The sequence below is a fragment of the Pleuronectes platessa genome, chromosome 13 (genome assembly GCF_947347685.1).
Source record: "Pleuronectes platessa chromosome 13, fPlePla1.1, whole genome shotgun sequence".
Lineage (NCBI taxonomy): Eukaryota > Metazoa > Chordata > Actinopteri > Pleuronectiformes > Pleuronectidae > Pleuronectes > Pleuronectes platessa.
The window spans coordinates 14087139-14114495 of record NC_070638.1 but is presented as its reverse complement, the minus strand read 5'-3'; the positions used below and the strand labels follow the sequence as shown (position 1 = coordinate 14114495).

At 43.3% G+C, this 27357-nt stretch overlaps 1 protein-coding gene across 1 annotated transcript in view; it reads right to left on the bottom strand.

The window, feature by feature from the left end:
- epha4b (eph receptor A4b) overlaps positions 1–27357 on the bottom strand; it is an 85304-nt gene that overhangs the window by 47540 nt on the left and 10407 nt on the right. The window contains exons 2-5 of the mRNA XM_053437979.1: positions 22115–22179; positions 15747–15947; positions 14057–14164; positions 13293–13644 (exon numbers count right to left, since the gene is read on the bottom strand). Of these exons, the coding sequence (XP_053293954.1) occupies positions 13293–13644; positions 14057–14164; positions 15747–15947; positions 22115–22179 (726 nt within the window). The remainder of the gene's footprint in view (positions 1–13292; positions 13645–14056; positions 14165–15746; positions 15948–22114; positions 22180–27357) is intronic.

Below are 27357 nucleotides of genomic sequence, written 5' to 3'. Positions count from 1 at the left end.
TCCAGGAGCACAGAGCGGCTTGTTTGAGTGTGTGTGTGTGTGTGTGTGTGTGTGTTTTAGTGTTAGTTGAGGCCAACTACTTAAAAATTGATATATCAAGCGTCACTGGAGAAATCTGACAAGATTGAATGTGACGTCCTTAACGGCCACCGGGGTCGCATACGTACAACTTGTATGTGTGTGTGTGTGTTTGTACTTGTGTGTTTGTACTTGTGTGTACATGCCCGTGAAACATGCTTTTGGTTGAATTGACATGTCTTCATGCTGAACAAACGTATGTGCCGAGTAAAAGAAAACCCACTTACATCTAGGTACGAACAAGTCATTGTGTGGTATATGGTGCTATACTGAATATTGGTGTGTGAACAGGACATGAGACTTTATCAACTGAGAGTGTTTGTGTCGCCAACAATTTCCCTTGTTAATAAGTGGAAGTAATGTGGTGTTGTGTGTGTGGTGAGGATCTTTCTGTAGAGAGCAGAGTATGAAATGCATTTGTGTGTGTGTGCTTGTGTGTATGTGTGCGTGACTGTTTGCGTGTGTGCGTGCGTGTGTGCGCATGCGTATGTGTGTGAGGAATAAAGATGTCAGCACCGGGCTTCAGCCCCCTGCTGAGATCCTCTAATCCCTAATCAGTTCATAACAACCTTTAACACTATAATATTAACACTATAATATTCACCATAACTACTAATCCTGTGACGCGCGCGCGCACACAGACGCACACACACACATGCACACCTTCTATCCTGTAAAAATAGTGTTGATGCTGCAACCATCCAACCATTACATAACAAACTGAAATCATCAACAAAACTCTGAAGTAAATCATGTCAATAATTTTTTTTTGGCACATTTTTAGAGGGCACTTGACATAAAAGTCAACCAATCATATCTGTTACATAATTATTTCCAATGCTTATACCCCAGAGGATTGATTATTATGAGATACACCAACAGACATTACAAAGTCATTATCATGATCTAACATGAAATGAGAGCTTCAAAGATAAATGATTAGAAAAAACATTTTCAGTACCTTCATAATATATATACAAAAATATTTTACAAATTATTAAATACTTGGTTGACCATCAGAGACAGTGATGAATAATCTGATGTTTCACTCATTGCCAAAGTCATGTAAATGCAAGTATTTAGAATTAAATAGAAAATGTGAATGTTAAAATTATTGCAAAAACAACCATTTAAATTGCATTGAAGGGCTTCTTGCCATATTGTGTGTTGTAAGTGCAAGTTTGCAACCGCACTTTGATTATAACAGACACCAATCTACTGGGAACAAGCAGTATTCATGATTTTCAGTGCCGCAATTGAGTTGGTGCTCACTGGGACAGAACGTCAGCACTTTGGGGCGTTTGCCTTCTAAAGAGATTCAGTGGATTACAACCAAACGTTAACTTCCTTAAATGTAACATCTGATTCCAATGTCTGTAAACATGAAATAATTAAAGATGCACTATTTCCATTAGAATTACATTTCTGGCCTTTAAGGGCGGTGAAGAACAGTTCATACCAGGTAAGGCAGCTATGGACCACACTGCCTCCTGAACAATTAAAGGCATGTACAGGTATTTAACTGCATTATTAGTTAATATCACATACTCAGAATATGTCATTAATATTTCTGCAGATTTATTCCATGTGTTGACATAACCTGCCAGAAAGGATTATCAGTGAAGACATGTGTTGTCAAATGAAAGCCTGAGGTACTTATTATTTAGCTGAAAGAATTTTAATTACTAGCTTAAAAAAATTCCATTGTTTGTTGTTTGTGTCTGCACACTATCAAATGATTAAATCATGGCCTGGTGGTTATTTTACTGTAGTTCATCGACTGCTGGTCATCATATTAGAGGTTAAGCAAGAAACAGTGATATCTGTGGGATAAATATCCCAACATGTTCTGAAACTGAAAAAATGGCATGAAAGGTTGAAACTCTGCGTTTGGAAGCTTGAAATAATAAACAAGGTTTTGTGTTATTCAAACTAATGTTTTAATAGGAAGAAAATAATTGTAAATATCTGCAAATCAATATTTTTTTCTTCTTCCAAACTGCAGCTGAGTTTTTACAGTGTTTCTCCGACACATTTTAAATTCCTCACTGCTCTTCTGCTGTGCCTCAGTTTGTTTTCCAGGTTTGAAACCTTATGAATTGTCATTTGAAAACTGGAGCACCTAAGTTGGAAAAAAGTTCTGAAATGTTGAAACTAGAGCATCGAAAGAGCGGATATTTATTTTAAAACTTTGCGGCTGCACACCTGAACTCCCGTCTTGTTATTTCAAAGTTGAGTTTACAACACCACCTTTTCAGATAAGCCCATAAATTTGCAATCTTTCAAATCCAAAGCAATTTTCGACAGTATCAAATACTGTGATGTATTCTGTAAAGACCGACCCTGGAAAGACTTGTGCCTGAAAGAGCCTTATTGTAGAGAGTGAGAAGCAGGATCACTCAGCTGCAGAGTGGATGAGAGACACGAGCTGTGTCCACAAGGAAGACGTAGGCCTCCGTGATTGACAATCTCAGGACAGAACCTCACTGTGTTTATGGTATCTTATGACTTCTCTGACCGGCACACACACACACACACACACACACACACACACACACACACACACACACACTCGGTCATACCGGATATGAATTGGTTTGTGATGTCCAGTACATGAAGCACATGAGTACACTCTGGCTGCTCTCTGATCTACTCTCTGTTCTCAGGATACCAGCCAATTACTGAGATCAGCCAAGGAGAACTATGGGACGATGCCCCCCCCCCCCCCCTTTCCCTCATTCTGTCCACATCTGTCTTTTCTCTGTCTTACTCTGTCTTCCTGTTTTTCTCTCTGTCTGTCTGTCTGTCTCCGTCCCGTCCCCCCCATCTGTCTAGTTCTATTTTTCTGACTCTGTCCTCTTTGTGTTTGTATCTCTCTCGTTCTCTCTTTGACCATCCCTACTTTATTTGTGTGTGTGTGTGTGTGGTTGTGTGTGTGTGTGTGTGTGTGTGTGTGTGTGTGTGTGTGTGTGTGTGTGTGTGTGTGTGTGTGTGTGTGTGTGTGTGTGTGTGTGTGTGTGTGTGTGTGTGTGTGTGTGTGTGTGTGTGAGTGTGTGTGAGAGAGAGAGAGAGAGTCTGTCCTTGTGTGTGTGTCTTATTTCCCAGTAGGCTGTCTGTCATACCTTGACCCTGACCTTCTGCAGAGCCCCTGCACAAATATTTACTCTCTCGCTGACAGGCACACACACACACACACACACATATAAACAGACCCCTCCAAAAAAAAAATCACAAGGATAGATTTCTCAATTTGAGTGGAATTAAAGCAAATACACATCTACACAGACACACACTTCTCTAGGGGTAATTCAAGTTGATGGCTCACTAATTTTGAGCCAGTGTTGTCATACTGCAGTCTAAAAACAGATTATATAGATACCAGGTGCATGCGTGTGTTCTGTGTGTGAACGGGGTCATGGGCGAGGGACAGAAAGACAGACAGAGAGAGAGAAATACCATGACAGGCCTATAGAAGGAGTCTGTAGGGAGTTAGCTGCACAGACTGAATAACTAATTCTTCTGTCTATTTTGCCATCAAGACAAAAGGCCAAAAGAATACAAAGATTCACCATGTACTTTTGAATGTAGCCAACCACACACAAAGCAAAAGCATACACACACAAACACACACTAACACGCACATATTTGTATCTTTCTCCAAAAGTACACCTACCCCGTCACTCTCTCTAGACACATATATCCTAAACAGCTTCCTTAAAACCCAATCTGCAGAGTTATAACAAACTGTAATCACCCTCTCCTCAGATCCATGTCTGTCCCCAGATACACTCCAGCACACACATACAGCCCACACACACACATATACACACTTTGTGCAGCACACACCAGTAAACGTGCCCACATCGGCCGGCCCCGTGACCAACAAAGTGTGTGTAGGAGGAGCGCTGCACCGCCTTTCCTCAGCCACGTTATTTTCAGTTCATCACTCTCAATAATTCATTCTCACAGGCGGAGTTGGAAAGGAGAGCCCCATGCCTTTTCTCTCTATGTCACTACACAGACACACACAGATTTTGTCTATTTGCGTTGTCGTTAATCTCAGCGTACATTGATCAACTTCATCATTGTGTTGTGAGTCCGCAGGACAGGAGCACAGCCGCGTCGTAGTCCGTTTATAAAGCACAAACACACAACTCACAAAGGAAACGCTAAGAAAGAGAATGCTGGAGATCGCTGCCCCACTCAGAGTCATGTCAAAACAGATCTGCGTGCATCCCTCAGTAGATGTCCTCAAGTGCCATCTCCCACCTGACAGATACAGCGCCCATTCAGCGTAATGTGGGAAATCAAGGATGTCACGTACAAAGGGGTCCCCTCTTGGGAAAATTGTCACTGCACGTTCCTTTTGTTTTCCTTTTACGCTCTCCATAAAAAAGCTTGGGACCACACAAGCTTTTCATCAAATAAATATGGACCAAACAATTAGATCTATGGGCAGATGTTCTCATGAAGCAGCTTTAAGAGGCAGGGACCTCAGTGAGGATGTTAGTCGTCTGTGACATGTTATCTTTGTCCTCATTTGACATTCGAATAATCTCAGGAGGTCAGGAGTTATAAATAGCATATTTTTCAGCTGATTTATATTTAATTTATTTCACTATAAACCAACATTGTGCCTCTTCTTAAGGGAATTTGCAGATAATTATATCTTTGAAAGTCAAACAGGATGTGAAGATCTGTGCTTGATGCCTGAATGTAATATGTAATATTTATGATTGTGAGACGGAGGATTTCTTTTTTTTCCACACATATTGAATCAGTTGGATGCTAAGGGTACTAAATTGCTGTAATTGCCTCTGCAGTCAGCTTCACCTGCTGATCATGTGGTTTACTAACTAAACAGGCGAGTATACAATATCTAAATTCCTGTAATGTGCCGACCCCCGACCTGCTCCGGTCTCTTTCATCCCATCTTTGCCTCATGTCTCTGCAGCTATCATACAAGTATTCAATTTATACCTGTAATACTGCAGCAACAGGTCTAAATCAATATATATATAAAAAAATGTGTTGCATCACTCATCAGGCTCCATGTAACCTCATTTATTCACATGTTCTGAAACGTTCCCCTTGGCTTTAGAATAAGAGTGCAGCGGGTCGGCAAATGAAAGGAGCAACAAAGTGGACTTTGACCGTGGCTATATCCGTGCATCGTGTTTGTAGCTGAGCAGTAACATAATAACTATGCAACAGCGGCCCAATCAGTCTGACAGGCCGATCGTACATCTGGAAGCCATCCATAAACTAGAAAGAACGAGAGGGAGGGGCCGGAGGGGAGGGGGTCAATGGCTGCTTTCCTGTTCCTGTGCCTGCACGCCTCCTCCGCTCGTCCGGCTCACGCACTCACCTCTCCTGATCCTGAATGGGGCAAAAACTCAACACGAATCCAACTCTAAATGTTGAGATTATACCAACTTTCCCAGGAGTGCACTCGTGTTTATCACTAACTGGAACACAACAGCATCTGAAACGCAGCCAATTAATGACAGCTGTACCCAGAGGAGACACACTCTGCCCTCACCACCTCGCTCCTAGCTCTCTCCTGCGTCTGTCTGTGGGGAATAGTGCTAAATAAAGATGTGGAAGAGTCGAAACATGCGTTAACAGTTACTCAGTCCTTGGCCTGCTTTTTCCGACTTTTCTCTGCGGGTTTGTTCACACAGCACAACCCACTGCACCAGACTCCACCAAGCTGCACGAGGTCCCGTCTTCCCAAACCGTCTTAATGTCCGTGGGTTTCACGGTGGCCAATGCTTCAGGGGTGCAAACGCCAAAGGTGGCTTTTGGCAACTCAGGTTATGTCTGGCGAGTGATCGGCCACAGTGAGAGGGGAGCTGCTGGGAGGCTTTGCGTGAATAGACATTATCTGGGTCAGCGCTGTGTGGGTATGTAGACGGGGACTATGGTGTGCTGAGGATATAGCCAGAGCGCCTAAGCCTTTGTGATTTTGTGTGTCATTTATTCAAACACAAAGGAGAGGAGATGAGAAGGAGGGAGAGGGAAATGGATGGAGTATGAGAGAGTGGAGATAAAGGCGAATAAAGGAGAAATGAAGGCAAAGGTGGCTGTCATTATCCAAATGAATGAAGAAGTCGGACAAGCAGAGCAGCAGAACGACAGACACACACAGACAGGTAGAGGGACAGATGACTGGCCTTTACTTGGCCCATTTATCCGTTTGTCCTTTAAGAACATCTGTCTAGTAATAACACCCGCTGCCTAACACTTCCACAGCTTACTGCCCTAATGCCTGCAGCATTGGACCGGCACACTCACACACACATACACGCACATGGGGTGAGGACCGTATACACACAAAAGTCTCTTTACTTGCTGTCTAAACCCTTCTGTTCACCGCCCACTCCTTCTTACCCACACCTTTGTGCTCTCAAGCTCCCCGAGCTGCCACCAAGAGAAGAGCAAAGAAAGGAGAGAGAGAGTGTGTGTGTGTGAGAGAGAGAGAGAGAGAGAGAGAGAGAGAGAGAGAGAGAGAGAGAGAGAGAGAGAGAGAGAGAGAGAGAGAGAGAGAGAGAGAAAACGAACATACTAAATGCAGGAGGGAGCCCTTGACCTTCAGAAGTCTGTATGTGATCAACATAAAAATGCTCACTTTACCTGCTGCCTCCACCGAACACACACACACTGACACACACACACACCTTTGTTGAAAGGAGAGAGGCAGAGCTCAAGCTCTGCGTTGGAGAGGCAATAAAGAAAGGCAGCCTCCCTACTGAGCTTTCATCATCGCACACACGCACACACACACACGCACACACACAAACACACACACACACACACTGTAAATGAGTAAAGCTCTTTCACAGGTGCAAAGATTAGCCTTTTCTACATCTGTTTCCAGCTCAAGCCTTTCATTATGAACAGGGACTGCAATCCTCTTATGAGATATAAAGTGTATTGTTTCTAGGTGTGTGTGTGTATATGAAGTCTTTTGTGTGGTCATATTCTTTGTTTCATTATATTCTTCCTAGTCCATATCTACGATCTTGAGCCCTTATAATACATGTATCTTTTAACTGGCACATATCTGTACAAGTGAAAGCGAAGTAAGGTTTTATCTTAGCGCCGTGGTCAGAGCCAGGTTTGATCGGCTGAATGGTCGAGCAGGAGGCCTCAGTTCGCTGGTTGTCTCTGTGCATACAGAAAGCTGAACTAAACCCTTTACAGGTTGTTAATAGTTTTTTTTCTCTCTTAAAATGAGAACGTACAGGCTTTATCTATCCCTCCCAAAAGTAATGATCTCATAGTCGTAGTCAAAAGGTTTGGAGAGGGTACGATTCTGTGAAGCGGTCTGAAGTGATGTTTGCCTGGCTTAAAGGTTACTTGGCTTTGCTTCAAAGAAATAGTTCATCACTGGAGCTATTCTGTGGCAGACGGCAGGTCTTCTTGCTTTGAGAATGAGCACAGATTTGGTTTTGATCTCTGCAAAGGCACAACGATCCCAAACCTGGCAACCAGACCAAAACGTTACTGTGCCCAGCCAAGCAGTCTGACACAAACCTCCCTTTAGAGTGCAATCTGTTTTACTTTATAATATAACTTTGTTTAGTCATATCAAGAATAGTTAGTAAATGGGCCAGCTGTCTCAGAAAGAGAAAACTATACTGTTCAAGTGGACGGCAGTCATCCAGTAATAAGTACTGTCGCTTCACAGCAAGAACATTTCTGAAAGTGTAAATTGTCTGAAGGTGTGAATGGTTGTTTGTCTCTGTGCAGTCGCTTTCAGACATGAACAGATTTGGATAATGGGTCTGGACTTTCCCCGGAGTTTTCCTCTCACATATGAACAACCCAGGTCCCAGGCCAGACAAACCTCTGGTGAGGGGTAATCTTGGCAGAACTTGCAGGGGGCAGGACATAATGTATAAATTCCAATGCAGAAATAAGTAGTTTTTCTCTCTCGAATCTTATTGTCTTTTCAAGTCGTATACGTGTACGGCTCCCTTTTTTTACCAGTAGAAATGTCATCAACACAGTGAACATCTACACACTTCGGGATCCTCCAGGGAATCTCCTGGTGTGATCTCACATGGGCTCATTTGGACATTCTCGTGAGTCAAGATAAACGCCTCATATTGTCGGGAGCAACTCATTTGGACATTTGGGCACTCACAAACAGCCTGGATAAATTCAGGAGAATATCCAGAGTTCAGTTCATGTCTAAAAGTAAACAAACAATACTGTCTGTAAATAAACACAAGGCAGTTCCCACCAGATTGGAGGCCCATTGGAGTTTTTCCTACTCAATGATTGACACTTTGGTTTTACTCCAATTTGATAAGTTAAAAGAGCAGCAGCAGCAGAGTAAGCGAATCAGTTCGAGCAACGTGTGGCCTGACTTTGAAAAGTTCCTCTCGTAAAACAAGTTCTTGCTTCATACTGGCAGCATCAAACAGACAAATGTATAAGAAGAAAAGGTAAGAAGACCATTAGACAGGTAGAGCCGGCGGACGGACGGACGGACATGTCATGCTGACCTATATACTTGAGAAGGAGAGAGAGAGGAGATGAGAGCAAGAGAACTTGTGTTAAGGTGACAGGTGTCTGTCCTTCTCCACTCCGTCTCCTCCAGCTCTCCGGCATCTGAGGCAGTAATTGGTGCTGTCAGACATACAGCGAAGGACAGAACGCACACACACACAACCACAGACTTAGTCACATACACACACACACACACACACATACACCCGACACACACTCCTGCCCTTCAACATGTACCTCTGGGGCTTAAAGCAGGAGAGGTTTGAGAGAAGAATTCACTACATCCTCCACCAGCTGTGAGACAGAGAGACAGCGGGAGAGGGCAAGGGAGTGCAGTGTGGAAATGGAGGGGGCAGAAGGAACAGTGGCGGACGGAGACAGAGAGGCAGAACAGAAACAGAATGCACAAGAGACCGAGACACAGAGAGGGAAGAAAGCAAAAGAGCTTACGATGCGGGAGGGCTTTGGCTGCGCAGACAGAGGCCTCCGCTTGGAGGGAAGAGAGAGATGGAGGAGAAGTGACAAGGGTGTGCAAATGTATGTGACAGAGAGGGAGAGAGTATGTGTTTGAATAGCCATGAGGGAGAGGGAGAGATTACGCAACTCCAGCAGTGTCAAAGCAGATGAGTATGATTGTGTGTGATTGAGCAGCAGAGTCACAGTCATCGGAGCGGCGTTGTGATTAGAGATCACCTCAAGACACATAGAACCCACAGCTCGAAAAAAAAAAAAAAGGAATAATAAGGGTTTAAAAGTCGTTGCAGTTTTAGATATTAAAGGATGAGGTTTCACCTTTTATTTTTTCAATAAGTCCCATGAAAAGACCAAAGCCAATGTGTCCTTTGGTATGGGTCCTTTGCCACATAGTCCAGTTGTCCAAGTTATAATGGATATGATATATTCTTAGGGGCTGCTACATATCTTCATCCTTTAAGACAAAGACATGTAATGAAGGCTTCATATTTATAGGCTTGTTTAGCTATAAACTTTCTTATAAATAATGCTAAATGAAAATAAATATTGTTTGGCAAGACTGACAAGTCTCCACTGTGCAATATTATCACATGTATCTTGTGTAATATTTATTAATCATGTTCATCATGTCATGTCAACACTGTTTAATTATTATCGTGTTTGTCAAGTCAAAAAAAACGGTGCAATATTCATATAATTCATATTATTTATTCATATTAGTGATATTGTTCATCATACTTAATTATATCAGTCACTTTACTCTGCTGCTAGTGTATGCGCTTCACCTCCTCTTACCTTGACTTGCATTAACTTATAATTTAATAAAGAGCTCTATTTTATACTTCTTTTAAGCAATTTTTTATTTTTTCATTGTATAGTTGCGCATTTTTTATATTTGTATAATTTTATTTGTGAATCTTTAAGGATTTACACAGATGTGCCATTTCTGCAGTCAGATCTACGCAGTTCTTTCAGGAGAATTTTTCAGGAACTCAATTGAAATATGCTGACGATAAGAGAAACATACAGTAACTTCCACCTTATCTCCAATGAAGACCAAAATATCAACTGTCAAAACAATCGGTAGCTTCTGCCACAACCAGTGGTTTGTTGTTGATCGTGTTTCAATAAATCAAGACCACGTTTCCTGTTCACTTATGTCCTATCACAACATCTGCCACTGCTTTCTCTGTGTACATCAACACATATATAAGCACAATGTGCCCGTCACTTTAGGGGACAAGAAGCAAGCACGGGTGGGAAAAGAGAAAAAGAGAAAGATGAACCCGTGATCCATAAATGTTTAACGAGAGCGGACAGAGTAGATGAGTGCTGTGCCGGCGGGGGGGGGGGGGGGACAGAAGGAAAAATGGTGAGGTGAAAAAGGAACGACAATATCAGAAGAGATGGGTGAGGAGAAAAATAGTGGGGCCCGCGGAGGGAGAGAGGTGGAGAACAGTCCCATTATAGAAGCAGACACCAGAGCAAGGTTAGAAAATAGCAGCGAGGAGGGGACTGAGAGCCAGAGATCGGGGAAAAAAGGCTGTAATTGGAGGTGTCTGGTGTTTGTCTAACACAGAGAGCTAGTAATGATTCCATTAGCGCCTCACACCGAGAGAGAGAGAGAGAGAGAGAGAGAGAGAGAGGGAACGAAAGAGGGAGAGCGACACGGAGACAAAAAAAGGCTAGAGAGGCCAAAACACTGTGAAAAGATTCACACAGAACATTATACGTGGAAAACAATGAGCGCCAGAGCAGCTAAACGATAGGAAAGAGGGAAACAGGCGCGCACAAAAGGAACAAGAGACAAGAGAGAATTCAAGGCATCCCTTGAAAGGCCTGTTCACCTGCACAATGGTAATAATTACAAATGCCCTCCACAGTCCTTGCTCCAGCTCTCTCCCCCACCTCACCCCTTCATCTCTTTGTGTGACAGCAAATGGCGGAGGAGAAGGTGATTTAAATGCATTAGCGGTGTGTGTTTTCCCTATGGAAGACCCACCGCCTGTGTCAGGGCAGGAACCTTTTGTTTGGAGCCGACGCAGAGCGCTGAGGAGACTCTTTAAAAGCCCGGCCCTTGTTCTCTCTGGGACACATTAAAGCGCAGCGCACCGGGTTGCTGCACGTCTCCGTGTCCTCTCATGTCTTTGTTAACAGCAGGCTGATTACAGATGCAGTTTCTCAGGTTGGCTGAGCGAAATTTTGACAAGGGAAGGGAGGAGTATGGGAGCAGAGGCACGTGCAGGAGTTTGTCCCCTTAAATCCAATCAAGGTGCACCAAATAGCCCACATGTAAAGAAATGTGTCCCATTAATAGTTTTTCATCAAGATGAATAAATGATACCCCTGAAAATATGTGGAAATTTTGAAAAATGTCGCAGTGTCTCCGAAAGGGATTCCTGGATCCACACCAAAATTGAATGGGTTCTTCCCTGACCCAAACCACATCCCTCCACCAATGTCCGTAGTAATCCGTCCTGCTGTTGCTGCTTAATCTTGGTCACAATTAAACAAACCAACCAACAAACAAATGGACAGGGGCGAAAACAACCTCCCTGGTGGAGGTATCAGAAGAAAGCTGGTTTCCAAAGGCATTAGTTTGGCATTATTTCACATAAAACAACCAAATATCAGATGTGTTTTCACATTCTCCATCTCATTGCTATGCAAATCTCTCCCAAGACCCCTCAGAAATGTTTTTTTTTTTCCTAATATTGAGGAGGTGGCGCATAGAACCCTGCGGCAGAGAAGCTTCAGTTCCCCACAAAGGAATTAAAATACTTTTTGATTGTTTCCATAGTAAATTGCGGCACCAGAAAATCTGCCTTGAAATGAAGTGAATTCCCCCCCCCCCCCCTTGTCGAAGACACCAGTTTTACACACGCACACATCTGTAGTGGCCATAACTCGTTAGACAAGGGACACATATATCTCCTGACCCCTGACCTCAGACTGACAATAAGACTTCATCGTTACTTCTCCACAGGGCCATGGCGCACATGCACACACACAAGCACGGTGTTATTGAGTTAAAGCGGGCTTGTGAAACACGCTTACATCGCTGTATTCGTTCTCCGCGGAGTGATAAGACTCAGGGAGCAGACTGATGAGGTCATGGAGATCACCGAGGTCAACCGCTTTGCTGCGTCAGACCCACTTTAAATAAAGTTTCAATAGAGGGAGCGGGACATCGACCGACACACTCGCGGAATCATGTGAGATCACCGCTCATATAAAGGCAGCGTGTCGTTTTACAAGACAGACGTGTAGCTCCACAGTCTGTGTTCCATGATTGAGATGCAGCCGGAGTTCTGCCACAATCTGTGCACATTACCAGTGTGCAAACTGCAGAGTACAGCTTGTTCTTATTCACTTGTCTCCAAGGCCCAACTGCCAAGATCTCTGGGTATCTTGGCTGCTGCTCCTCCCAAACAACTGAAATTGCATTATGTGCTCCGATTCCAAGTTTGCAGTGATGAATATCTATGATTCCATTTTCTTTTCGGGGAGGAAGGGAGCCCGTAGGGGCAGGTGACACTGGGAGTCTAATACAGCTTGCTCGCTCAAATGCATACACACACAGTATACACACACAGACACAGCGCACACCATCTGTGGAGTTTTACGACTCAATAATCTGCTTCCTAAGGCATACCTTTTCCTCTCCTGCTACAACACTAACACACGTCAATGAGCACTTTCTCACACACACACACACACACACTCACCGCTTTCCCCCACTCAGCAGGGAAAATGAAATATTCAGTTCTGACACACACACACACACACACACATACACACATGGGAAAAAGAAGAGGAGATGCCTCAAAGCAACTCCTACCCTTTCCTCTGTGAGAACTGTCCTGGCTGTGTTGGGAGCTGTGCAAAAGTCACTTGGAGTTATGATACCCATGATGACACACACGGAGTCTCACACAACAAACACACACACACACACACACACACACACACTCTTCCAAAGACAGTGCATCATCAACCTGAATACAATCATAGCATCCATCGTCTCACAACAAAATTCATAAAGTGATGCAATAATAAAGCTCCCTCACATACAGAGGGCATTGAAGCATGTACATGAAAGCACTGTGCACATTTGCCTCTAATGTTGTCATTCTCTCTATCTCTCCTTCAAACACAAAAACATTCCCACACTTCCAAATACATCCCACACATGTCTGCGGGACCCCCACCCCACTCACGTTGGCAGACGTCCTTGTTCTCCTCAAAGCCCGGTTTGCACACACATCTCCCGATGGGAACCAGCCAGCCTCCGTCGGCGCTGCAGTACATCTTGGGAGCCTCGAACTCCTCAGAGGCATTGACGCACGCACCGTGGACCTCTACCAGCGCCGTGTCTCCGCCCGTTATCGTGTCGGGGAACTGGGCCAAGTTGAGCACAGTGAGGGGACACTTCTTGTAGAAGACCCTGACAGAGACCAGAGCGATGCAGGCGCCCAGGTCCTGGAAGGCCAGGTAAAAGCCCTTTTTGCTCAGGTTGCTGATGTCGCGCACCTCCGTGTTCAGCTTCATGACGCGGTCACCAACATCCACCTGTGGGCAAAATTGTACACGTCTTAGGTAAATGTGAGCACTCAACCTTAGCACTTTTACTTTTGGATTTATTGTCAGTCCAAAAAGTTGCTGTTCGATACACTTTGCTAGAAACTCAGAGGTGGTATTCCCATGATGTCCTGACAATTTTATGGGCAAATAGAATAAGGTAACAATATTTGAATACAACCCACATTCAAACCTTGATACATTTGTCAAGGGTTTGTGGTAAATGACGACATTTTTTTTGAAATGTAGCTCTGTTATTAGGATCATATCACCCCATACACCACAATCTCAATTCACAGTTTCGTAATTTTGTATTTTCTGATGCCCTATATTCAATGTACATGTCACAATGTATGTTAGCATATCATATACACAGTACATGTACTTGTGTTTGGGGTCATACCTGTGTAAAGCTCTCATCTGCAGCAATGGTATCAATCTTGACATACTGGCTTTCCTTGATGAACCACAGGTTGGCATTGTTGGACTCATAGTAGTACATGTTGAATGTCTGCAAGACAAACACAACGTCCATCACCTTTTAGAAATCTAGAAATGTCAATAACACACTGTAAAACAGACGTAGACACTTCAAACAAGGTTTTCTTCCAATCTGAGATGCCCGTCCCCTCTGAGTCTCAATGGCTGGTCAGCATCACTGACTGTCTGCAGCTTGATGAAAGCGCAGGTGTATACTGTCTCCTATTATCTCCACTGCTCATTCTGGAGATGTAATGAGAGTGAAGGGGTGCAGGGAGAGAGAAATGAATACAGAGGAGCAGTGATAGTGGGCTGATATGAGACAATGGGGGAACTGTAAAAAACTATATAGCGCCGGTAAAAATGTATGAGGAGCCAGAAAAGAGGCCTCTGGGGTGTCGTCTGTTTCATTCTGCAGTTATTCTCTTGTGAAGTTCTTTCCCTCTTTTCGTCTTGTTTACGTATCTATTGATCAGCCATCAAAGTGTCTGGTTTGTACAAAAAAGGCATAGATAAAATAGTAAAAAAATATATATAAAAAATGCAGTTTTGGTGCTTTGCAGTGTCGTAATGCGAATTAACAAGCATTTATATTGTATAAAGCAATAATTACAACAACCACCTTATGTCCTATTAACTCCACCAAGCAGGTTATGCCTGCTTGTTTGACTGTTAGAAGGATTACACAACAACTACAGGATGAATTATCATGAAAATTATGGCTCAGGGAAGAACCATTTAAATGTCAGTGTAGATTTGGATCAAATAGCAAATCCAGGATTTATTTTCACTTTCGTTGACATTGTAAGATGTGAAGCGTTTATATACAATATGTTTAAATATATATATATATAAAATTTTCACTGATTCCTCAAATATAAATTCATGGATAAGTGCCTGCAGTTTGTTTCTAATTCAAATGAAAATCTGCATTTATATTGAATTTAAATGTGGTTTCATATTTGCATGTTGGGCCTTCCAGGATATGTTACAAAAAACATTCTATCACTTATCATCAGTGATAGAATGTTGATTTGCTTTCTTCTCTTGTTTTTTGTCTCTTGAGTGTTCGCATTTTCTGGTGCAGCAAAAGCAAACAATACAGAGTAATTGTGTCGGATTGAAAATGGGGAAGGTTTAATTGAAAAAGCAGAGATTTGTCATTAAAGATAATTTGCTGGTTTAGCTGATTAGCTAAGCACCCTAAACAAATTTAGACAGTGCAGGTTCTGCAGGATGAATTTGTTATAATTTGTAAATGTGTGGTCTAATTAGTTTATAATTTTCATAATAAATACAATATGTATCTCCTAAATTATATATTTGTGAAGTGAAGAAAAGACTGATTGCATTATTCAACTCAATTTGATTCCAAAGGCTAAGAGAACTACACTCTGTCAGAGAACTGATATTTATGCGACAAGCCGCAGAATTCGTCTTTCTACCTTCACTGTCTTCCTCCATATTTAATTTATTCCACTGGACTCTTCTATAGATGTGAAATAAATATGAGAACTGCTACCTACTGCCCCTCAAAATGAATTCAGAGAGCAGACGGCCACACAACAGCCCCCATGGAGGTAAAGGTAAAATTCAATGTGTGTGATGCAGACCTCTTTGCAGGTACCGGGGACCCCGGGCAGGCTATTACAGTCCCTCAGGGTGAACTTGATCTCGATGTAGACCCGCTGCGCTCCTTCCCGGCTGATGTGGCGCGTCCTCAGCCAGTTGTTCTGGTTGGCCTCCATGACGTTACACACCTGATACGTCCTCATCGGGGTGTTCCTCTCGTCCATCACGCTGATCTCCTCCCACTGAGGGTGAGGGGTGGAGGGAGAGAGGGAGACAAGCAAAGCAGGTCGATTAGATGAGACGGATGTTTGTAGTGTGTTTGTTGTAATATGGTTGTTTGACTGTCGTTAACATGATACTACTGAGTCCCCCACTTTTAGCAGATGCCATATTTTGTGCAAAGAGTGCAGAGAGTGCAAAGAGGAAGAGTGGAATGAAGAAAAAGGATGAAGGGAGGAGAGAGTATAAATTAAAATTCAAAACAACTTTATTTGTCCCTAGAGGGTAATTCTAAAACAGATATAAATGGAGAATGCTGGGAGAGAGAAAGAGAGAGAGAGATAAAAATGTGAACTAAATCTACTCTCAGTCCCCAGGAGGTTAAGAATCCTGACCGAATCTGAAATCGGGCTGCATCACACACTATAGGAGAATATTTGTAGAGATTCTTCACTCTGACCTCAAATATATTCAGTAGATTCAATTTGTTGGGAGATCTCCAATGTTAAAGAAAGAGGAAGTCCTTGATCCTCCCCATGGGTCATGTTCCACCCCTCCACAAAGTACAAGGAAATCCATAGTGAGTAGTTTTCTAATCTTGCTAAACAACAAACAAACACAGAAGAAAACATAACCTCCTTCTTTGATAATTATCGGGGTGGCCCTTATGATTCAGTTCTGTAATCCTTCACGCTACCAGATAATCTGCACCAATCGGAACAGACTAGGGCTCTAGATGGTTCTCTCCTGTAGTCTAAGTCCAGCTCTAGGTTGACAGACATTCAAGTTGAAAACAGCAGCACTCAGCTGAAAGATCATCTCACTTCAGGTAGTCAATAGACAAAGGATATCTCAGTCCAAGTACTGCTTATGAGAAACTGGGCCCAAGTTCACTGAACTGTGGTTTAGTGGAAACCAACACTGAGCTTGCATGTTCTGTTTTCATGTCTGGGTGAATATGAGTGATGAACTGTGTCAAGATGACTGAAGGACCGTCTTTGTCTATGTTGCACGTGTGCATAGAGTGAGCATGTTTTCCTAAAGTGAATGGGTGATTTAGTGCTTAAGTGTGTGTGTGTGTGTGTGTATATGTGTGTATCACACACACACACACACACACACACACACACACACACACACACACACACACACACACACACAGAGAGAGAAAGAGGGAGTAGGTAGGACAGAGCTACTTTGTCTCCCGTCATCTGCTACCATCTGTTTCCACTTCTGGCTAAGGCAGTAATTGAGAACACTTCTCGCATGAGCAGGAAAACATTTCTATCTGCACACACACACACACACACACACACACACACACACACACACACGCACACACACACACAGACACACACACATGAAACCACACACACATGTATCAACACACCAAAAAGAGAACATTTCTATTCCTTAAAGAAACGGAAAATAAACCAATGTGGTTTCAGTGTCTCAAGATATCTGATCTAAGCTAACTGGATTCACACACACACACATGCGCACACATACACACACACAACCCACAGAAACAAACTAGATGAAGTTGTGGTGAGGGTCGAGAGGACCACCATCTTTGTTCTGAGCTCCTGTCATCGTCTTAATACTTAAACTTTAATCTCTCCAGTGATGAGCACATGTGATCTGACAGGAGTCAAATCATGTAAATACATAATACCGGTTCATACTACCCAATAGTATGAACACATTCTGCATACACAGCTGCATGCATTGAAGCATGCACACACGCAAACCAGATACACGCAAAGGACCCACAGAGGAATCTACCTGTCCTCCCTAATGCGTCCTAAAATACAAATGAAACCAGACAAAGAGAAAGAAATAAAGAAAAGAATGAAAAGGAAGAAGACAGGCTAATAAAATGCAAAGAAAGCAGCGAAAAAAGGGCAAAGAGAAACTTTAAGACAAGTCCAAGCTAAGGTTGGATTCTCAAGGTTAATCTAATGTGACGGCCCCACAACCCAGCAAAAGCTTGATGCATTTCAACTCTACGTCCTGAGCACAAAAACAGATCCACATAAAAAAAACACACCTTCTCACATAGAATCACGCTTTCTCCAGCTCGCTGGCACTCTGAGATGCTTTTAAACTCTACCACCTTCGACGAAACGTCTATTGTGTATGAACTGGAGCTTGAACAAAGCAAGCTCTGACCCAAATGTCCCTCAAAAACCGAAACACAGACAAGCAAGAGGAAAAAAAACAAGGGAAGACGAAGAAGACCAAGGATAAGGAGGCGGAGGGGGAAATTGTTTAAGCTGCTGCACTCAGCTGACACAAATGTCCCTGACAGCCAGTTCAGAGTTTGAAGATTACATATACGCGGCATATCACTAGAGTCTTGCTTGACATTGTGCACACACAGCGACTGTGAGTCATTCAGATCAACCACACTCGATTCAATTAAAAGAACAAAACACCAGACGGAGGGAGAAAGAGAGAGAGAGAGAGAAGAGGGGAGAGATGAATGAATGTTGGTAAATTACAGGCGCGCCTGGCAGCTAAATAGACCCATCTGTGCAGAGCTGGGACCAGTCGGACATCACAGGACCGTTGCACACACACACACAGACACACAAAGCTGAGTCCCCGGGGACTGGTGATTAAAGCATTTATGGGAATAGTCATTGAGGGATAAAGAGGGCTTTATGATGTCTTTGTTTATTTCTTTGTAGGCAGAGTTTGGAGTGGCTGGATTACTGCCACTTCCTGGCGAGTGACTTATTTCCCTTGTCGGCGGGTCTGTTCACTGTCACTTCTGCCTGGTATAAAGCACAGGTGTGTTTATGATCATGAAAACAACCTGCTGACCTCTCTGTTTGCAAATGATACACCGGCCGCTTGAGAGCAGGCCCACCAAAAACACGAGTGGGGAGATGTTTAGATAGCCTGAAGAGTTTAAGCTCTCCTCCGTATACGCACAAATACACAAAGAAAACTGTTGCCTGTGTTGGTTCAGGCTGAACGCTAATTAACATTCAGAGCGAAAACCCTCCTCCCTGAACCCTCAATCACCTCAGCCAATCAGCACGGGGCCGGCTTGAGCGCTTTGAAGTGAAGCAGAGACGTCAGATTGGGGTTAGGTTCAACCATTCACCAGCTTAACATAATATCCCTCCTCCTGCAATCATCTGATGGGCACACCCACCAGGCCATAATTGGCCTCCGATCTCTGGCCTGGTGAGGCTGGCGGACAGAACGAGGGGAGGGGAAAACAGAGATGGAAGGTGAAGAACCAGAAGGGGAAGAGGGGTGGGGGTGGTCAGTGGGGGAGCAGAGATGCTTTGGGGGCCTCCTGTTTTCAAAGATCATTAAGATGTTCTGTTTTGTGTCCCCAATGAGGAACACCCCTGCCCGGTGACAGAAGTGGGTCGCTCCACTCTCAGGCACATCCGACCCTGCACAGTGTGGATTAAACATGACCTTCAAGGGTCAAGTGGGGTTTGCGACTAATTCACGTAGACACTGGTCTCAGATTGGTGGGAATTGCCTCTCGATGGGTCCAATCCACAGGTTTAGGGGCCAAAGGTCAACTAGATAATCCCCTTGATATGAAACATAAGACCTTCTCACAGCCTCTGCACCTACCAACTCTCAGTGCATCACTTTCTTATCGCTTTTCTCCTCCTTTACATTTGATCCAAGGAGCATTTGATGACAACAACATTAATTTTCTGACCTGCAGTATCAATATACTTATGATAAATTAACAATACTAGAGTCAACACAGCATCCATGGGGTTGTTTAAAATCTAAAAAGTACAAAGAGGAATGTTTTAGTGACGAGCATAGTCTGGCTCACCGTGTTGTAGTTCTTTCTCAATTGTAGATATTTGCACTCTTTAATAAAACTACAAACAAGACCACAAGGAAATGATAATTTTTCTGGGACTCTGATATTCCTTTATATCTGTCTCACTTGACATCGGTCTTACATTTAATTTATCGCAGTCTTAAAAAGTCGTGCAACAGGTTTGGCCTCAATTAGTCTGCAATTCGTCATTTTGATTTTTTTTTCCTTTCAGGAGCCACAAGTACAAGGGTTTATATACTGATAACGGATTGGATGTCTGTTCAAAAATCACGAGTAGAGGGATCATCTTTAGTTTGACAAATCCACTCTACATCGTGTGACAATGATCCTCTAATAATTTTTCCCGATACTGGTAGAAAACGATGAGAGCTCGCCACCCTCAGAAAACGTATCCACACAAAACAAAAGCTGTGATGGGTCCAGACGGCATTTTGGTTAATCTCCATTAGCAGCTATCTGCATATGAATGCACATAAATTAAAAAGCTTAACTGATGCATTTCGATCAATGTGTTCCAAATCTTTAGCTCGACACCGTTTAAATGTGGGCAACCAAAGCCTGCTCAAACTACAAACAGACACCAGAAGGTTTCCGACACCTTCCGATTTTAGGGAAATTGTATCAGGATTCATTTTATATTCTAAATAAAATGTTTTAGGGATGATAAAACTTGGGTTCATATAAAACCATCTTCTTTCATTGCTTTCTCATCTTTTCCTATTTGACTGTTGCTTTAGGCCTGTCTCCCTTCTGGCTGTTTCTGAGTGACACAACTTTTTATTTTCAGGGAAAGTCATAGTGAAGCGAAGAGACAGGAGCAGCTGCTTATCTCAGACAATTTAGCCTTCTGCATTTGTCTCCTTTAAACTGGCAGCGAACGAACAAAAACAAAGCGGTAGGATCATTTTTATTGGCGGAAGATAACATCAGCTCCGGCTTCCATAATGCACACACAAATTGAGACCAACCATGATAGAGGAAAAAAACCCAGCTTTAACCAATTAAATAATTTCCTCTGTGCGATAAAACAGCTGATAGAGCCTCAACCCAAAGTAAAGACACTAACACTAAACTCTTTTCTTATGTCTAAGTCGATGCTGGTGGAGTTTATTTAACAGACGAGTTGTGTGTGTGTGTGCATGCCTGTGCGTGGTGAGTATGTGTGTGTGTGTGTGTGTGTGTGTGTGTTTGTGTGTGTAGGCCCATGTAGAGCCAGTCTCCTCTCAGGTTCTGTACACCCTCAGGAAGGAGACCCCAGATCCCCTCCATGCTAACAGGTCATGAATAAAGATATACAGGATGGGCTTCATTTCATATATTTTACTTTTCTAGCCAAAACACATCTTTGAGGGGTAAACTAACAACACATGTGCCTTTTCCGAGCCATGATTAATCCACCCCGACCTGAACCATATTTTCTATAAGACTAACTTGGGTAATCCACTTGTCAAAATTTAGACTGAACCTTTTGGCTCAGACACAGATGGAACACATTCTGCCTCAGTGAGGAAGAAAAAGAAACACATACACAAACATCCACGATATGGCTCCACAATCAGCGCATTTCAATCGGGTGAACTTGATACCCTTGATTGCCTGAGAAAACAAAACCTTGCTTAGCTTCAGCTGCCTCTTCTCCGCTGCGCACAACCATGAAACTGCGTGTGGCATCCTGCAATTTAACACACTGACGCTGAATAGTGGAGAAGGAAGTGTGACTCAAGGGGAAATAGAATTAATTCAGTGCCATTCAACAGCTCTAGAGCTAGAGTGACATACAGATCCCGCTCTTATTTCTTTATTGAATAAACTTTGTCGCTCTCCCTCTCTCCACTCTCCACTCTCCCTCTCCTCTCACTTCTCTGTTTTTATTTTCCGATTCATGCTGGCTGCACTCCCTTGGTCCCCATACCTGCAAAAGGCTAGTTACATAACCAACACCCCTCACGCACACACACACATTCAAACACACACGCAAGCGACACAACATGTACACGTCATGTCCTCTCGTGTAAGAATATCTACCCTTCCACCCCGTCCCTTCACTCCATCCCCGAAAAATCACAACCCGTAATAAATGGAGGCTCCGGTGCCACGGCGTTCTCAGCGCAGCAGAAATAATTTGTAAATTCCCCCTGCAGACTCCCGATTTAGCAAGGCGCGCTCAAGAACCCAGTGCTCTCTAAAACACACACTCCAGTGCTGCTGCCTGTTCCCTGAAAATACAACGAGTCAACACAACCTGCAAGCTTTGATCAGATTTATGCTTCTGATGCCAGCTCCAACATAGAGAGGATGTTTTTTTTGTGTGTGTGTTTGTTTTTGTGTTTGTGTTTGTGTTGTGTAGCGAACACTCACCCCCTCATTAGGGTAAGCCTCCCAGCCCAGGTCGGCCAGAGCTGACATGGAGTCCAGCAACGTAACTGCAAAACACACAGAAGAGAGAGAGCCAGTATGTTAACATAGTGAAAAGAAACTCATACATTACAATAATTTGCGTCTGTCTCCACTGCATCATAAAACCTTAGGTTGTAAACCTCCCATGTAAAGCTCCAAGATGTTTTCATCTTTCATACAAGGGCGTGTTTTGTTGCATTGAGTCAAAACAGCAGCAGAATCACAAACACTGGTAAACCTATAATTTCAGATTTAAGATAACTGAGGTCGTGCTGCAGCTGCTGTGGTTCAAGGGGACACGGAGTCCGTCGCTGAAGCGGCATCAAGGCACCAAGGCACCAAGGCCAGAGTTTATTTAAAAGGTGCATTCACACACATTTACATAAAGTGACACCCGCCCAAAACAGCGCTCTCTCTTTTCACTATCAAACTCTCGTCCTCCATGAGCCTGAAAAAACGTTGTTTTCATGGAGGAGAAAGAAGGCTGTGGGCAAAACGTATATTAAAACACTGGATTCCAGTGCTGACATGTCCCCAGAATGAATAAAACATTTCAGATAATAATTAAACCACATTCAGGGTTTAATAATTCTCCCTGTTAATTTTCAATATATTCAACATTTTCCATACAATCATATTCCTTTTCCAGGTAAGGCTTAAAACAGTGCATAGGTCTCATTCTCCTCAGCCTTTCAGGCAAATGAGCAGGCACATGCGTTGGACTGAATGCATCAAGCTGTTACAATAGTCAGATCCATTTTATTAATCAATCATTGGCTATGAAACAGAAAATCTACTGTGCATTTTGTGAACACTTCTCCCAACTGTGTGGATTATCCACACACTGACAGTAAACTCAAAACCTGGGCACACAAAACAAAAACTATCACCAAGGCCACATGTAGTATTCAGTGAGTAACAATTCATGTTACTAATAGAACACACAGTTACCCTCTTAACACACATTTTACAACAATGTACAAACCTACAAATGGATTATTACAACTAGGAAAAAAGGTTTTGTTGAAATGCCACTTAAATAGGAGACTGTCATCCAGCACCAAGTGCAGAGGCGGGGGTGTATGTGCACATATGATTCCGATTACACTCGTTTCCTGTGTGTGATCTGCTGAGTGACAGGAGGTGGAAGTGGAAGAAGGATGCAGGAAGGTGAGAATGAAAAGTGAGAAAGAAGGTGGCAGGTTGACCAGCGGGAGGCATAATGAAAACCTGCTCAGACGCTGGTGTGCGGTTCTCCACCTGCGTGTGTGTGTGCTATTATACAGCTATCTTTGTGAGGACCAGCGTGTGTGTATGTATGTGCGTGCCTGCTTGCGTGTGTGTGTGTGGTCTAAGTATGACTGACGCTCTGGGGACATTAACTTTATAAATTTGCAGTATGGGAACAAAAAGAATGTCCCCATAACATGAGGACATATTTTCAGGTTAGTTTTTAGGTTGATAAAAGTTAGCAGAACAATTGTATGGTATCGAAATAATCAGAAAATTGAGTTCCCAACCAGGACATTTCACATGAACGCCATCTCAAGTTGGAATATCAACTCAGACAGTCAGTGAAACTTTGATACACGAGTTACTGACGTCACAATTATCTTTTAACGTTCTTATTTAATTACATTCCTTTTTTCTGCTCTTTCTTTACTAGACAAAAGCCATTTTACCTATTGGTAAAATCCAGAGAATCGGCTACAGAGTTTAGAGTGAGGTTTTCGTCACAGCTACGTTTACACCGGCATAAAATCCTCCACATTATTCAGACGAGAGGTGGAGCAGCCGGGTGCAGCAGACAGAGGCAGGAAGTGATGTATTAACTCGGCTGCTGAGCGCATGTGATCTGGTTTCCAGCACCCTGAGAACAACGTCTGCTCTTATCACCACAAACTCCTTTGACATCTTCGTCTCTTCTTCAACGTGTTTTCAACGGGAGATATTTATTTTCATTTTTGCATCTGTCAAGTGTTATAAGCATCATCAACCCCCCCTCACTCGCTCGTGGGCTGTGTTCACACATCGACCTCTACTGGATTTCTACAGACTTTATACTGGGAGGTCAGGTGGATCAAGTGCGTAGAAACTACGGAGCGTCACACTCTGTCATTTGGTTTCACATATGCACTTTCTCCAGAGAAAATAGGATCTGCAGAGTCCAGTTCATGTCTGAAAGCAGCTGTGTGTGTGTTTGTGTGTGTTTGTGTGTGCGCTTGTTGAGGCTTGGCTCAGTCAGGTCCTAATCAAGTCTTCAACACCGCTGACCATCAATATTTAATCAGTATCCATCTGCAGAGACTGCTGCTTATCTCTTTCTTCTCTCCCTCACTCTAGCTCTCCCAGGTTATCCTCTCGCCATTGGAACCTTTGAACCTATGGTTTCAAGGCACAGATCACAGATCAGACACCTGGGCCACTGACCTGACACGATGCAACGTGACGGCATCAGTTTTAAATTCAGACACATGCATATTCCCTCCAATTTCATAAGGGACCACTGCAGCAGTGACCTGGAAAAGACTACTCCAAAGTAAAAAAGAAAACAGTTTGCCGTCCTGCATATAAATGAGACTAATCGCTCAATTGAGAGAGGGAGAGAGCGGCGGTTTACAAGCCCCTCTGTGTATCCATACTGCCTGTAGGTATAACAAAGAACTGTAAAATTGGTCCAACCTCCTCTTTTCCTATCTATCCCTCTTTTTCCTCTCGCACTCACGCTGTTCATCAGCCCTAACTGAATCCCAGCCATTCTCCTCAGCTCAGCACACCATGGCAGCAGGGAGGCACGTCATGCTGCATTAGTGTATACGTGCGTATGCGCGTGTAACAGCCCACATCACTGCTCGTGTCCTGGCGATCTCGCACTCAGCAGCGTCCGCGTGAGAAAACAGCCAGAAAATAGTGCACTCGGTGTAATGAAGCAGGGAGAGAGGCTGCGGAGCGGAGCCGAGGTGAGAGAGCGATAGATTAAATGAGAGGGATGAGACAGAAACAGCGGAGGAGAGATGCTGAGCAGGGAAAGGTCAGCGGCAGCCTCCAGTCCGCGCGTGTATACAGAGAAACTAAAGACCATTTAGACTTCTTCCCCAGCTCATGTGAATTTGGAGTGGCGTACGGAAATTGGGCATAATAGTATAATAATATGTGATTTCAGGGCCTGACAGACAGGTGCACCAAACACACACTCCTATTGTTGTCGGTAAAAGCTGCTTATCAACAGGTATTAGGTCAAATCGTCTGTTTCACATACACTCAATCAGAGCTTTATTTTGTTTGTCTTCACCGAAATTACGATTCAAGGTAACACACAGGCCTCACTGCTGTTACGTTTCATTGGACCCTGGTTAACTTTGTACTCACTGACCATGTGTGTGCGTCACTGCATCTTCTACGGTGATTTTAATATCTTATGGACTCAATGGACGGAGCACCAGATTTCCAATTTGTTGAGTCTGTCGTCATGTTAACATCTCAAGGGAAGGATTTCTCAGATAAAAATAAACATGTCTGCAGGGCCGGACACATCTACAGTGACTTTTTTGCTTGTGTAGTTTCTCATTGTGTAGAAAATGTACAGGCCTAACAGAACTGCCTTGTAAGCCAAAGTGTTACGGAGGCCATTACATGTTCTCAAACCATTTTGCAGTCCACTGGGAAAACACACAAACGCACACATACATAAAACTACACACTGACACTTTTTCTCTTCTCCTCACACCTCCTGTCAATACCACTTATCACTTGACTATCACTAATCAATGACTGGACACATCAATTATGTATTAGCTATAGCTTCCTGTCTGCTGACAGAGCGAGAATGCATATATGTTATAAACATGTGTGGGTGTGTCTGTGTATGTTTTTGTTTGTTTGTTTGTGTCTGACAAAAAGAAAATACAAAGCTTTCTTACTTAAACAGACATAAATCTCTTTGACTCTATTTAGAGCTAAAGTTATAACTTTCCATCCATCCATCTAAATTTAAAGTTCTTACCCTCTCTCTTCGCTTTCTCAGGGGAAATATGTGTATGTGTGTGTGAGAGAGAGAGAGAGAAATCTAAGCCTGGGCCAGGCCTGCTTCGGCCCGGAACAAAAAAACCAAGCTCATCATTCACTCACTCAAGCCTGGCTCATGTTCGATGTAATGACAAGTCTCTCTCTCTCTTACACACACACACACATAAATGATGAGCAGCTAAAAATGATATCTCATACTCACAGTGGAGCACATTCCAAAATTGAACACTTAGGGACAACAATGGAAACCAAAAAGAAAATCTATCCACACACGCGGCTTTCCCCAGCACTCTATCTTAAAATAACACATTCACACAAACGAGTTCACACATGGGCCCTCGTGCTCATAATATATTTCCTAAGCTTCTAACAAGGGACATCAATGCACCGATCCATACACGTGCACATGTGGCCTGATTACTGCGAGAGTTGTTTGGTTCCTGATGGACACGCTGTCGTATCGATCTTCAGCACCAAACTGTGAGGTTTACATTATGAGAATGAAAAAAATTCCTGTACGGGAAGCAGCAATATGCTGAACCGGCACCTTCTACTGCGCCCAGAGCCAAAGACACAAAACACAAAACATTTCCTCTATCTCTTTGTCTCTCCATCTCCTCTCTGTGTCTGTCTGTTTTTCTTCTCACTCCTGTTTCCTCTCCCTGGGGTATCTGTCACTCCCTGTCTTCCTCTCTTTTTTCTTTCTCCTTCTCTGTCTGTTTATGTCTCTCTCTCTCTCTCTCTCTCTCTTTCTCTCTCTCTCTCTCTCTCCCTCTCCCTCTCCCTCTCTCTCTCCCTCACTGCTTCAGCTGGGCTGCAAGAAGCTGTGATCCACCTGCCAAGAATCAAACGCCGCTGCCAACAACCAGACTGGCGCACAAAGAGACCGGGATGCTTACACACACTCGCACTCGCACACAAAACTGACAAACACACAATTTAGGATGGTGCCAGTGCCAGGAAGAGAAAAGGCTGCACAATAAGACCACCACGCAGACTCAATATAGAGAACAATATGAGACTACATAATGAGTTCGTAAGATCTTTTCTGCTCAGAGCAGAAAATATTAAATTTAAATCAGTAGATTTGGTGGGGCCTGCTGATCCTGCATGAAAAAGCCTCACTGTTTTTCTTTCTTACTGATTATAAATACAAGCCCTGGGTTTTTCTTATAGGT